This window comes from Rhododendron vialii, chromosome 7a, assembly GCF_030253575.1.
Source record: "Rhododendron vialii isolate Sample 1 chromosome 7a, ASM3025357v1".
NCBI classification, from domain to species: Eukaryota; Viridiplantae; Streptophyta; class Magnoliopsida; order Ericales; family Ericaceae; genus Rhododendron; species Rhododendron vialii.
Genome location: NC_080563.1, coordinates 32,175,972 through 32,190,448, shown reverse-complemented (window position 1 = coordinate 32,190,448; position 14,477 = coordinate 32,175,972). Strand labels below are relative to the sequence as shown.

Below are 14,477 nucleotides of genomic sequence, written 5' to 3'. Positions count from 1 at the left end.
GACGGTCCCTTGTCCTTAAAATCAGCCATGACGTCCCAAATCTGAGATGCCCAATCTACTTTCTCCTCCGACCGGCTAAACACAAACAACAGAGTTCCATCATTAAGCGAGGGAGTTGGTTCCGAGCCGTGAGGGTTGAGGTTGAAGTGCACAAGCTTGTTAATTAAGCGAAATGCAGGTCTCAATTTACCGGAAACAAACTTATCATTTGTGTAGGAGTTAGGTTTATCAGTGAGTGCATCCCTAATTTCCTCAAGAGGGTGAAACCATGCCTGACTTGGGTATGTGACATCTTCGGAGGGTGGGCGTTGGTACTCGCTGCCCATATAAGTGGCTATTGCAGCAGGGTTCACGACTATTGTTTTTGAACCAATAGTAGAGGTAATGTGCTTTGATTCCCTATTGACCACCATATTTGCGTAAAAATTTCGAACTACACCATCACAAAAGCCAGCAATAGGTTTAAAGAAAAAGTGAAGGCCTTGAGCTTTAATTACCTCAATGAATGGGTCGCCAGTCAAATCGGCTTTACGAACCCATCACTCACAAGTTACCCCCTTCTTCTTCACTGATTTCACCCAGTCGCGCTTAGCACTCTCGGCCTCATCTAATTTCTGTTTCTTCTTTCCCTCCGCTACCCGTTCCTCCCGTTCCTCAACCTCACCCGTTGCTGGTTTGAGAATCGTTGGCCGGCTGCCATCCCCTCGGTAACTCTTGTGATACCCACGTTTCTTGCCCATGATTGCCTTAACTATAGAAATCATACAAAATGAAACACAACCCAAAACCACGAAATTCCAACACTGGGGGTTTGGGTTTCGAAATTTATGGAGAGAGGTTCTAGTTTACCTTGTTGGGAGAGAGAGAGAGAGAGAGAGAGAGAGAGAGAGAGAGAGAGAATTTCGGACTGATTTGAGAAAGCCCAACTTGAAACCTTGCATTTAATGTTTGGAACTTGCTGATTTAGAGTAGGGCTTCCAGATTGATGGGGTTTGGGGTGAGATTTGGAGGATTTTTAGATGAGAGAGAGCAGAGAGATCATTTGGGGTTCCATCGGGTGAAACAGGAAAAAAAAAAAGAAATAAGGGTTTTGGGTTAATAGTGGGGCTGGATCGTGGGGTTTCTATTTTTTATTTTTAAACTTTTCCAGCGGCTACGGGTAGCACATTTTTGGGCTACGGGTAGTAGTACCAAATTTTCCAAAATGCATAGGTTCTGATCCTCGGCTACAGGTAGCACGTTTTTGGGCTACGGGTAGTAGTACCAAATTTTCCAAAATGCATAGGTTCTGATCCTCGGCTACAGGTAGCACGTTTTTGGGCTACGGGTAGTAGTACCAAATTTTCCATAATGCATAGGTTCTGATCCTCGGCTACAGGTAGCACGTTTTTGGGCTACGGGTAGTGACTGGGCCGATTCTGGCTTTGTTCCTTCATATACCGGATCCACTTCGAACCACTTGTAGCACATTCACAACACTCCCAAATCACCTTACAACATTTAAGCACACCTTTCAACCACCATCCAAACATCCGGTTCCCTAATTTTTTTTCCTGACAAAAGGCAACATATTTATCTGACAGGGCAATGTAATTTCATAAAAGGAGCTTTATAATTTCATAAAAGGGGCATCTTCATATCATAAAAGGGGGAACTTAATCTCATAAAAAAGCCACATATGTGGATCGACAGAGCGAGGGACACGGTTAAGAAATCAGAAAGGGGATATGACCATTCAATGGGCCCCCTTGTCGTTTATATGGTGTAACTTTTTTTCATGACAAGAGGCAACATATTTATCTGACAGGGCAACTTAATTTCTCAAATAGGGCAATAAAATTTCATAAAAGGGGCATCTTCCTATCAGAAAAGGGGGAACTTAATCTCAAAAAAAAGCCACATATGTGGATGGACAGGGCGAGGGACACGGGTAAGAAAATAGAATGGGGATATGACCATTCAATGGGCCCCCTTGTCGTGTATGTGGTGTAACTTTTTTTCACACAAAAGGCAATATATTTTCCTCACAGGGAAACTTCATTTCATAAAAGGAGCCTTATATGTGGAGTGACAGAGCAAGTGTCACGGGTAAGAAAACATAATGGTGATTTGACCATTCACTGGTCCCAATAAGAGACTTGTAGTAAGATTTTCTGAGACCCATTGAATAGCTGCCACCGACCTTAATCTCATAAAACGAGCCACATATGCGGAGTGACAGAGCAAGGGTCACGGGTGAGAAAGCAATAAGTTGACATGGCCATTCACTAGCCCACCCTTGTCGTCTATATGGTGTAACTAATTTTCATGCACAGGGCAACATAATTTCCTGACAGGGCCATGTAATCCCATAAGAGGAGTCACATATGCCGAGTGACAGAGCAAGGGTCACGGGTGAGAAAGAAAGCAATAAGCTGACATGACCATTCACTGGCCCATCCTTGTCGTCTATATGGTGTAACTAATTTTCATGCACAGGGCAACATAATTTCCTGACAGGGCCACTTAATCTCATAAGAGGAGCCACATATGTGGACAGATAGAGCAAGGGTCACGGGTGAGAAAGCAATAAGCTGAAATGACCATTCACTGGGCCCAATAAGAGAGTTGTAGTCAGATTCTCTGAGACCTATTGAATAGCTGCCACCGACCTTATTTCTCATAAATTGCAGACCTTGAACACACCAAATTGCAGAGCAATTGTCATGGCCCTATTTTAGAAAGGGGAAAGGAAAGGACCTTTGACTGCCCCCCTTGTCGTGATTATGCTGTAACTCATGGTCATATACAGGGCAAGTTCTTGCCCTGTATGGGCAACATTATTCAAAAGACAGAGCGACTTAAGTGAATTGACATAGCAACTTTTACGGGCCCCCCTTGTTGTGAAAAGGAACGTTTGAATTATTACAAAATAAAAATTAATTATGTGGCCGTATGTCTTCTATAAATGACAATACCACCTGGTTGAGAAGTCCATAGCCCTTTTCTTTACCCACATTATTCACTGGCCCCCCTTGTGGTGTATATTGTGTTAAGTTATTTTCGTACACGTGGCCCACATATTTTCCAGTTGGGGCAACTTTATTTGACAGATGGGGCAGCTTTATTTCATAAAAGGGGCATGTATTTTCATAAACGGGGCAACTTAATTTCTTAAAAGCAAGCAGAAAATTTTCTTCACCTATATAAATTCATCACACCTTCTCATAACTCATCAAACAAAACAATGCCTAGACAAGGAAATCCTCCAATCCTCCAACACGACATTGCTACAAGTGCGCCATTAGAGTTTGAGGTATTTGCAGGGTGCAATCAAGCCCACCTTATTACCTTGAATTACACTTTCAATGAGCTCTACATGGTTCTACAAATTTCCCCGGAATGGAACGGAGCCAGATGGCATACAATGAAAATGGAGACTCGAAAATCAAAGGAGCAAGCCGATGCTGATGTCCGCTCGATGGTGCAGTGGGGACAACATCACAACTTGCCTGACATTCCAAACGATCCAAGTATGCAAATAATGGTATGGGAATGTTGTGGGAGTACAGAAGAGGAAATCATTCGCACGGTTCGTGCATTTGTAATTGTTCACGACCCAGACATTGTTGTGCTTGTAGGGGCACCTCACATTGAAAACTGCCAAAGGAAATTTGGTCCTTCAGGTGAGACGCTATTTACCAACGTTCACTCCATGCGCGGCGAATTCCATGGAGATGTTTTGATCCCCTATAAGAGCTACAAGTTTGAAGTGGAGCCTAATTGGCATGATGGCAATGGGTTCGATGTTGTTGTTAGTCACACGCGGTACGACTTGTTCATCAACCAAGTGCTATCTTAGGTTGACAATTGAAAGAGTCATGTCTAGTTATGATTGTAGGTTATGTTAAGTTGTTGTACCTTGTTGTTTTAACCATCGTGGTTCTCAATATAATAGTTGTTGTCTTAACTTGAAAGTTCAATTAAATGTCTGGTTAAAAGTGACAACGCAGTAGAAAACCCAGTTCTCCTTTTCAAATGTTTAGACTTTAAATTTGTGTTCATATGAAGATTGAAGGACTTCGGCGAAGAGTTCCAGCTTCGATTGAAGGAATGTCTTTACGTTTTTTTTTTTAATGGCATTACGTCCTTTTTTGGTAGTTGCAGAAGCCTTCTATATAACTATTATAGGTGTTACTACCAGACCAACAATTGCGGCAGAAACACTCATGGCTTTGCAGTGGAGCACATGCTGTAAGGAATATAGATATAGTCATTCTTGTATATTGTAATTTAAACTTGTTATGCTAATTTAAATCCTTCATCACAGGAATACCAACATGAAACTCCAACTAACAAAACCTAAAGAAAAAACTATTATGAAGAACACTGCACGTTTGGAAAAAATCGAAGGAGAAATCTGGGTCTAGAAATGAACTCCGTGCCAACTTCGCCATCTTTTCCTTCGACCGCCGGCAGCGCAATCGGCTCCAAAAACCCACCACCTCATACAACAGACTTTGCAGGATAGGTGGAAAGGCGAACATGAGCTGCCTTCATGAAGAATCTGGGGATTGTGATGACAAGTCAATATAAAAATGTAGATAGCCACATATAAACAACTTCACCTGAAATTCATACAGAAGGCAACATATTTTCCAGAAGGGGCAATTTAATTTCCAAACAATTTACCACATATGTAGACTGACAGAGCAAGTGTCAGGGGTAAGAAAGAAAACAAGAAGCTGAAATGACAATTCACTGGCCTGCTTGTCGTGTATATGGTGTTACATATTTTCATAGACAGGGCAACATATGTATCCAACAATCCAGGATCCAGAAACTGAAAAAGTTGCTCCAGTATAATGCTTTCAACACACCAGATAACAAACACCACATATTTATGATCTCGGTGAATGAACAAAATTCCTCAAAACACAATTTCATGGTTTAAAATAAAGTGTAAGCCGGAGAGTGTTGCTCTGCAAACTATGTTAGGGAGTGTATCATCTATCAGCTCACTCCTGCCCAAAGTCGAATAGAACTTCCTCCAACACATCAAGAAACTCTTCAACCTGGACTTCCTTTGCCTCATTTCTTCGTCACGGGCTTCTCCATCCCTAAGCCACTGGCAATCTGATTTCTCTTCTTCGTGTAATCGCTTCCACTCCAAAACCCATCTCTCCCATTCTTCCTTCAACGTCTTCCACTTCTCACGGTCCTGCTTGCTCAACAGCAGCGACACGTCCTCCGCTTCATACTTGTTGCTGTGGTTCTTCAAGTTCTTGGCAATTTCCTCCTCCTTCTCTGGGCTCAAGAAGGATGGTGGCCTTGGACGCCACAGGAACTGTAATGATATTGATATGCAGAGAGAAATAAAGTCTCTTGTAATCCTCGTAAAGTCTCGTTTCATGTAATAAATACAATTTCTTCACCGTGTGTGTGCGAAGGAAAGATGGAGGAAGGAATAGATGAAAAAAAGAGTTGCTTGTAACATATTTTGCAACCTATAACTGAATTTCATTTCTAATGTTGAAAAACGTGTTAATTTATAGTGAATAAACATGAAATCGGGTCCAATAGATCAAATAGTGATGGGGGTTTTCAATTGTTTACCCTTCATACAAGTATGTTGGAATAGAAATACAAAGCACGAAGCGAAAATCATACATGAGGATATTATATCAGACATCTAACGTGCATATAATGATGAACATGAATTTCCGTTTGATCGGGAAAAAAAAATATAATGATGGACATGAAAAAGAGAAAATCATGCGAATTTCGCAAACAAACGCAGAGCCAAGACAGAAACAATACAACACAAAAGGAAATTTTCCATACACCCAATTAATTCCAAATCCGAAAATCTGTAAAACGAACTCAACAGTCAATGTTGCAGTTTGGGCAGTTTAGGTATGGTGGTGTCCGTAAAAGATTAGGAGAAGAAGTAGATATGGAGAAAAAGAGGAGATAGAAGAGTGTTTTGCTAGTCCATCCTTGACCTCGCTCCCATGCCGATGGGAGACAAAGGAGAAGGGGAAATGGACCAGATGCACTCTGCACTCAAAGTATAAAAAAATTTGAAGTAATGACTGATTGTCTATGAAAGTCAATGTGGCACTCGATTTTCCATCCACAGCTTCCGGAATTACATTCAATGGTGTCAATCTGTACTTTTGAGTAATAAGGCCAATGATAAAAGAAACCAAAGCAAACTACGAAAAATGAAAAGTGAACTTGACATCTAAAATCTCTCAAAGAAATGAACCAATTGACTTACCTATTCAATGGTGTCCACACCATTTCTTTCTCCATTTCCTAAAGCGTGAGGATTCAAATTCCCATTGTCCTTGCTAAGAGAAGAAAACTGTATGCACAAACTGTCTCCCCCATGACCTCCAGCCAAAATCCAAGTTCCCCAATTTTCAAAAATACCAAACTGATGACGTAACCACGTCAGTTATTGTTTTGTTTTCGTCCATTATATAATGAGATCCATTTTTACCTAAGGTAAATCTACAGGGTCATGAAGACATCCAGGACCAATTGATTTTCACAATTAATATGTCATTACAAGCAGCAGCACATGCAACAATTAAATGAAACCATGACATGATAGAATGTTTCTTTCGCTACTGATCAATGTGAGAAGAAATTAATTCAACCAAAGCCAGCACAAACATTGGGGTTGGCTGCATGATCAAACCTATCAAATCAGCTTGCAAAGCCATATCAGTAAATATGGTAAAGCAATATCCTAGGGAAATCGAAGGCAGTCATGTATTACTAATTACTCTATCTACAACCCCAAAGGATAAACGTTGCATAAGCAGATCATTTTTTTTCCCCCCTAAAGCTTGAAATCTTACTTGAAAGAAGTGATCATTTAGTATGCGATATAGAAGCTTTCCATTAAAAGACCAGATGTTGAAACCATTTTCCATCTCGTGAACCGAAGCAACTGAAGTTGCAACATACCTGAAATCACAAGGAGATGACCTTAAAAAAGACAATTAGATGAATTTATTTTAGAAATAAAACAAATATTCTATCTCCACATGTGCGTCAAAAAAAAAGCAAGGATTCTTTGCAAATTAAAGAGAACTGTTTATTGAAAGCTAAGGACATACTAGGGCAGGGAACCGATAACCTTCTTTTCACTTCAAATCATAGGCAAGTTTTTGACCAAGCCCGAACTTGCCAATTGACTTTCATCACCTCCAACACAATCGTAAACAAATTGTTCCTAGAAATTACCTTTCAGTTTGATCCCATTCCATATCCGTTGCCATGAAATGCTCAGGTGTTGTCATGGTTTCAAGCTCAGCGACATTGTAGAACTCTAACTATCCATTGAAGCCCTTCAACACTGCAAGTAAGATGAAACGTCCAGCTGGTGACCAGTACAGACCATTAGCCTCCTTTCCACTAAGAGGAGTCAGCTTTGAAACCTGGCCAGAATTATGAGTGCTACGCATGGAGTAGAAACTAATGTCAGGCTTACGGATGTCGCCGTGAATGACACCGAATCTGTGGACCTTTGGTTCCCAAGCAAATACAATAATCTTGTCATTTTTTTTTGCTCTAGCTCCAAAACCTCAATGGGTATGTCCTGTTCCTTGATGCGGAAAAGCTCAATGCCAGTGTATGTGCTCTTCTTAGTTGTTGTATACCGGTCAACCTTCACAGCAAGGTACTCTCCACTGCTTTGCCAATACATTTTGCAATGACTAACACTAAAAATATTCTTCTTCCTCAACTCCTCTTTGCCAGGGATTTGAAGGACACTCACCTAAGAAAACCATGCCAAGTTAATAAACTTCCAGTATTCAAAGAAAGAAAAAAACAAGAAGAAGGGAATATGGAAATGAAACAGCTCGACTCACCCTTGCAAGTTGGTTTCCTCCTCCAAGTTTACGAACAAAGAATGCAAGAATTGGAACAGTAGGCGACCAACTAATGTCCATAACGTTTTCAACCTTTATGGATTTCTTGTCAATAAGAGTAAAGGTGTCTGTTGCATATACAGAGATAACACTTTTACCAATTCGGGCAAAATACTTATCCTCTTTTCCGCCACCCCATCTGCAAATGACAGTGATACTCATACATGAGACAAGTATGAATAACAATAGCCACAAAGCATCCATACAAATCAATGAAATTTGGAATGCACCTGAAAATCGACCAGGAAACGCCGCTTACTACACCTCCAACTGCAAACTGATTTGCACTTCCCTTGAAATCTCTCATAACATTTCCAGTTCTCGCATCAAAGATATTTATAACCACCCTCTAGAATATGAACTCAGATTAGGGGTGCCTCACGGAAACAATTCTTTGTAAAAATTAAAAAAAGAATAGTAGTGGAGGATAAAAAAATCTTACACGAGTATCAGGAGGATTGCTTGGTTCATGGTTGCTGTAAGTCACAAAAAATTTCTCAGAAGTATAGATAAGAAGACAAAACTAAGTGATTATAGCAACACAGTTGGCGTTTGTAGACAGGATCAGGCTTCAAGTGTCTTGCATCATTCCAAAAAACTTCAGTGTCTGAACCATAATGAATAACAAACTGCTCTCTAGCCTTCTCATCAGTAAGCCACTGCTGCAGATTTTATTGAAAAGCCATACAAGCATAAAAACAAGAGTTAAAAATAGAAAACTCGAAATACATTATGCAGGCCAGTATACAAGGGGAGAAACACAAGTGTGGGCAAGTTTAAGAGAAAATGGTGGATTGTGACTAGTTAGTACGAGTACCATCCGTTCTTCCACTAGTTCGAACATAATTCTAACCAAATTCTTCCTACAAATTACCTTCCAATTGGATCCCATTCAATATCCATTGCCATGACATGCTCAGGTGTTGCCATGGTTTCAAGCTCATCCACATTGTAGAACTCCAACTGTCCATTGAAGCCCTTCAACCCTGCAAGTAAGATGAAACATCCAGTTGGCGACCAATACAGAGCATTAGCCTGCTTTCCCTTCACAGTAGTCAGCTTTGAAACCCGGCCAGATTTATGAGTGCTACGCATGGAATAGAAACTAATGTCAGGCTTAGGGCTGTCGGCGTGAATGACAGCGAATCTGTGGCCCTTCGGTTCCCAAGTAAATGCAATAATCTTGTCATTTTTGTTCTCTAGCTCCAAAACCTCAATGGGTATGTCTCGTTCATTGATGCGGAAAAGCTCAACGGCAGTGTATGTGCTCTTCTTAGTTTTTGTATACCGGTAAACCTTCACAGCAAGGTACTCTCCACTGCTTTGCCAATACATTTTGCAATCACTAACACTGAAAAGAATCTTCTGCCTCAACTCCTCTTTGGTAGGGATTTTCATGAGACTCACCTGAGAAAAGCATGCCAAGTTAATAAACTTCCACTTTTCAAAGAAAGAAATAAAATAAGAAGGGAATATGTAAATGGAACAGCTCGACTCACCCTTGCAGGTTGGTTTCCTCCGCCAAGTTGAGGAACAAAGAGAGCAACATTGGGAACAGTAGGCGACCAACTAATGTCCATAACGTTTTCAACCTTTATGGATTTCTTGTCAATAAGAGCAAAGGTGTATGTTTCATAGATAGAGATAACACTTTTACCAATTCGGGCAAAATACTTATCATCTTTTCCCCAACCCCTTCTGCAAATGACAGTGATACTCATACATGAGACAAGTATGAATAACAATAGCCACAAAGCATCCATACAAATCTATGATATTTTGAATGCACCTGAAAAAAGACCAGGAAACGCCGCTTGCTTACTGCACCTCCAATTGCAAACTGATTTGCACTTCCCTTGAAATCTCTCATCACATTTCCAGTTGTCATATCGAAGATATTTATAACCAGCCTCTAGAATTTGAACTCACATTAGGGGTCCCTCACGGAAACAATTCTTTGTAAAAATTAAAAAAAGAATAGTAGTGGAGGATAAAAAAATGTTACATGAGTATCACGAGGATTGCTTGGTTCATGGCTGCTGTAAGTCACCAAAAATCTCCCACCAGGAGAGAAATCTATTAACTTTACCTACACTCAATAACACAAAAGGTACGCATCAATTCAAAACCTAGAATATAAAAGGCAGAGTATAGAATACTAAAACAATTATGGAAATTAACCTGGGGATGAGAATAACGCATAAGCCAATTAAAGCTAGCACCGGCCCAAACAACAGCTCCCTGTATATGAACTATAGCCAATTAAGTTCCTAAGAGGGGACCATTGCACAAAAGTTTCCATCGAAAACAGCCAAGAAAGGATGCACGATATCACTGTTTATAACCAAAAAACAAGATTTACAACAAGGAAAACAATGGTTAGGGCAGCCAACCAATTCCTTTAACTGTGGGATGAACTTGTTTTCTAGGAGACACGGTGGATCATTAAGATTTCATGAAGTCTGAGATAATAAGACAAAACTAGGATGATAGCAACTCACTTGGCGTTTGTAGATAGGATCAGGCTTCAAATGTCTTGCATCATTCCACAAAACTTCAGTGTCTGAACCTGAACGAATAACAAACTGATCTCTAGCCTTCTCATCAATCAACCAGTGGTGCAGATTTTCCTATAAAGCCATACAAGCATACAAAGAAGAGTTCAAAAACAGAAAACTCGAAATACATTCTACAAAAAACCGTTAGCTTAGCATTTTTGTTCGTAGGATACACGCTCCATTCCAATTAACCAACTAGAAAAAACACCAACAACATCTTACCCAATCAAAAAATGGACTAAACTAGGATATGAACAAACAAACCCTATGGAGCAAAGAAACTTGACAATTCAAAGGCTTTATTAGTTACATTGGCTATAATAGAAAGTTATGAACAAGAAACTGCTACAACCAGTCTTATGAATCTTACCTTATTATCTGCAGCCATCTTTATTACTATCCGCAAAATGCACCTGCACGAACACATCCATATAAGCATGTTAATTTCATTTCTACATCAAAGCACAAAAGCATAAATAAGTGTGTGCAAGCACCCTAAAATATCGATATGCTTCCAGTTGAACGCGATAATAATGGCTACACACATGGGGAGAAAATAGGATGAAGACCAGATTTCAATTAGGCACACATGAATTCACTCAAATAATTGGGAGGTGAGGCAGGATTCTATCGGGACCAAAGAAATTTATCAAAAATATCCAATGGAACATATCAGTGCACAGGGTACATGTATTACTCTCTGGTCCGCTGATCCAAATGAACTCCAAAGGACACATAAGCTCCATCAACGGAAATTACGATAATTTCGCAACTAAATTTCTTAGTCGAAGTAAATTGTAAAGGCCAAAACCCAACAAAATTATTGTGTGAGTGCACCTATCATCCGGGTATTGCAAAGTTGGTGTAATATCCAATGAAACAAAGTAAGAGTAGTTAGTAAGGATAAGGAAAAAGAGTTTGACATTTGTGTGAGTGTACCTATCATCCCGGTATTGCGGATTGGCATGTGCTACGGTTGTGCCCTGGTTCGCGACATCGGCTGCAAAAAACTGTGCCCTTTTCTTGTGTTTGTGACTCAATCCTTCTCTTTTTTGGTCGCCCTGCCGGCCTTTTCACAGCGGGGGGATGTAAAAAAGGATCAGTACAAGAAACACCGTTGTTGACGTTATTATCATTCAGCTCATTCACAGCCAAAAATGATGATGGACTAGGCATGTCATGCAACGGCACTGGGGACATGGTATTATCATATATCGCCATTTGCATCTCCTTTTTGAGGAAAGGATCCACCATGTCATAAATACAAAAACCAGAGCTTTGAATAGCACGAGCAGCATGAGCGCAAGGAATTCCGGACATCTGCCAAGCAAGACAACTGCAATGCCGAGGGATCAGCTTGATTGCATAAAGTTTTCTAGTGTCATTTGCGACAATGAACTCGGTAGGCGAAGAGTTTCGATGCGTAAATTTCCGAGCATATTCTTGAGACTTCTTAATTTCCTTCTCAATTTGTTTGCCAACCGGCAATTTCCATTTCCTAACCTCGGTATACTTACGGAGCAACAATTCAGTGGTCTTCGACACATGTCCCGTCATAAATTGTATGATGTCCAAATCCCTTAATGGCAATATCCAAGAATTGAAACATTCAGCAAGGTTCGTGTACATCTTGTCCCATCTCTTGTAAGGGAAAAAAGCATTAGACCAGTGCGTTGGATTGTTATCTTCCACCCATTTTGATAGATCTTCCGAAATTCCATACAACTTGGCTAAATGATACTTGAATGAGTCTTCCGTCCTTGCGTATGCAATATCATTAACCACCTTTAGAGCCGTGTTTCGTCTTTCAGCTTTCAACCCTTTTGAGCTGGCAAACTTGCTAAAGTTTTCCTTTAGGTGACAGAGACACCATGCATTACAATCCCCGCCAAAAACCTTTATTATACCATTGAGCAAAGAAGTATTCCGATCGGTGACCAAGACGACTTGACATCCTCCAAGAACTTCCTTAAGATTAACCAAGAACCATAACCAGTCTTCATCATTCTCACTAGACACAATGGCATATGCTAGGGGGTACAACCCATCATCTGCATCATGTGCACTAGCCGATAGAACGTGGCCCCGATAGTATCCGGTCAAGAAACATGCATCCAATTTCAAAACTGGCCTTAGATAACCTGATCGGAATGCTGCAATGGAGCAACCATAAGAAACAAAAAGTTGCTTGAACTTGGCTTCATTTGTTGACGTCCATATTGCCCTAGTGTTTGGTATGGCTTCAACAAGCCGCCGACACATCTATGGGACTAGGTGGAAAGTCATCGAAGGAGGTCCTGTGATGGCTTCCTTAGCCTTTTCTTTCGCCATCCAACCTTGACTGTAATTCAGACGACATTGGAACACATGCTCAAAGTCCTTGCAAATATCCCTCGGCAAATATTCAGGCTTGTCCACAATTCGGTTTTTGAAAAGCAACCCCACTTGTTTACTGCGAAAGGTCAACTTATAATTACTAGCATCTTCTGCATTGTGTAGGTGCTCATTCCTTAACATGATGACACGAATCAAATCACTTGAACCTTCACATTTTGCAGTTAGCTTCCAAGGACACCCTGGTACTTTACATACCAATCGATAGTAGGCTCTACTATTATCCAAATAAGTGAAGCTGAACTTGTTGGATGCAGCAAATAGTAACACTGATTGCTTGAAAAGGTCGGGGCTTTCAAATAGTTGACCCTTCCCAGTTAAAATCTCATTTGCATTGTCCGGCAAGTATGGCACCAACCCCATCTCTTGGCTACAACTATTGGTCACCTGACTGGGAGAAGGTATTGCCAGTATTCCTCCAGGCGAGCTACTATTGTCAATGACCATCGATTCCCTAACAAAATAAAATATATATGGTTATTCAAATGCACACAGATAAATAATAACTATAAATTAAAATGAAACATCCCATCTAACCTTGTAGAATTGTAAGCGGTATTGTGGATAGGGTCATTATTCTGGCCTAAATCTTCTACAAATAAGTCGACATCATCTTCGTTCAAGTGGAACAACATTGCAACACCATTGTCGTCATTCAATGTTACATACTTCGTCTTGTCCCTCTTCGTGTTGTAGAAAAACATTTTACCTTCGAAATTAATGTGAAGGGCACCACAAACCTTCTCACGTAACTCATTGAGTTGACTTCCTTCCTCAAGTAGAACTGCTACACACATCCCACCGTTGTACAAGAAGGTGCCATTGGCATTTACCTTCCGTTCTCCGCCCCAATAGCAAAAACTTGTCAATGTTTTATTTTCCCTATTCTCCATACCTAAAAAGACAAAATATAGAGCATACATTCTTAACAGTCTAGGGCATACATTCTTAAATAGAGAGCATCAAAAGTTCTTACAAGGAGTAACATTAGGTGACTTAAAGAGCAACTATTTTATTCCCAGGAAAAAACATGTTACCTAAAATGTAAAGGGACAGCCACATTTCATATAGAAATAAGAACCAGTGAGTTTAAGAAACCAGTGAGTTAACTGCCCTTAAGAAACAAGAACCACATTTCATATAGACCAACACACCCTTGTAAAGGGACAGCCAACCAGTGGGTTAAAATTGAATTAACTGCCCTTAACAGTCTAGGGCATACATTCTTACATAGAGAGCAGCAAAAATTCTTACAAGGAGTAACATTAGGTGACTTAAAGAGCAGCTATTTTATTTTCAGGAAAAAACACGTTACATGACTATCACAATAAGAATGAGAAAATACAAAGTACAACAGCAAGAGTACACCACCAGCCTCCATCCATTGCCCTCTCTCCCTTTCTGTGACTTCCCTCCCTTCTTGTGAACTCCCTCCATCCATCTCTAGCCATGCATTCCTCATCCTCTTCCTCTTGAAACACTCTAAATGAGTACCCTATTGATCATTTTTTCGTTGACAAGAGTGTAACTGCTAGAAATCTAAAGTATCTACCATGAAGTAGTGTCCATGTTTGAAGTGCTAAATCTGAAGTAATTA

General features: G+C 40.3%; 2 protein-coding genes and 2 pseudogenes across 2 annotated transcripts; all 4 read right to left on the bottom strand.

Annotated features, from left to right (window-relative positions):
* Positions 1-4,997: 4,997 nt before the first annotated feature.
* Positions 4,998-8,599, bottom strand: LOC131332917 (eukaryotic translation initiation factor 3 subunit B-like; annotated as a pseudogene).
* A 199-nt stretch (positions 8,600-8,798) lies between these two features.
* Positions 8,799-10,874, bottom strand: LOC131332916 (eukaryotic translation initiation factor 3 subunit B-like; annotated as a pseudogene).
* A 554-nt stretch (positions 10,875-11,428) lies between these two features.
* On the bottom strand, positions 11,429-12,748 carry LOC131332915 (uncharacterized). The gene has a single exon (XM_058367226.1). The coding sequence runs from the start codon at positions 12,746-12,748 to the stop codon at positions 11,429-11,431; it is 1,320 nt and encodes a 439-aa protein (XP_058223209.1).
* Positions 12,749-13,773, bottom strand: LOC131332914 (uncharacterized). The gene is made up of 2 exons (XM_058367224.1): positions 13,418-13,773; positions 12,749-13,334 (listed from the first exon to the last, which is right to left on the bottom strand). The coding sequence occupies exons 1-2, from the start codon at positions 13,771-13,773 to the stop codon at positions 12,749-12,751; spliced, it is 942 nt and encodes a 313-aa protein (XP_058223207.1).
* Positions 13,774-14,477: the final 704 nt, after the last annotated feature.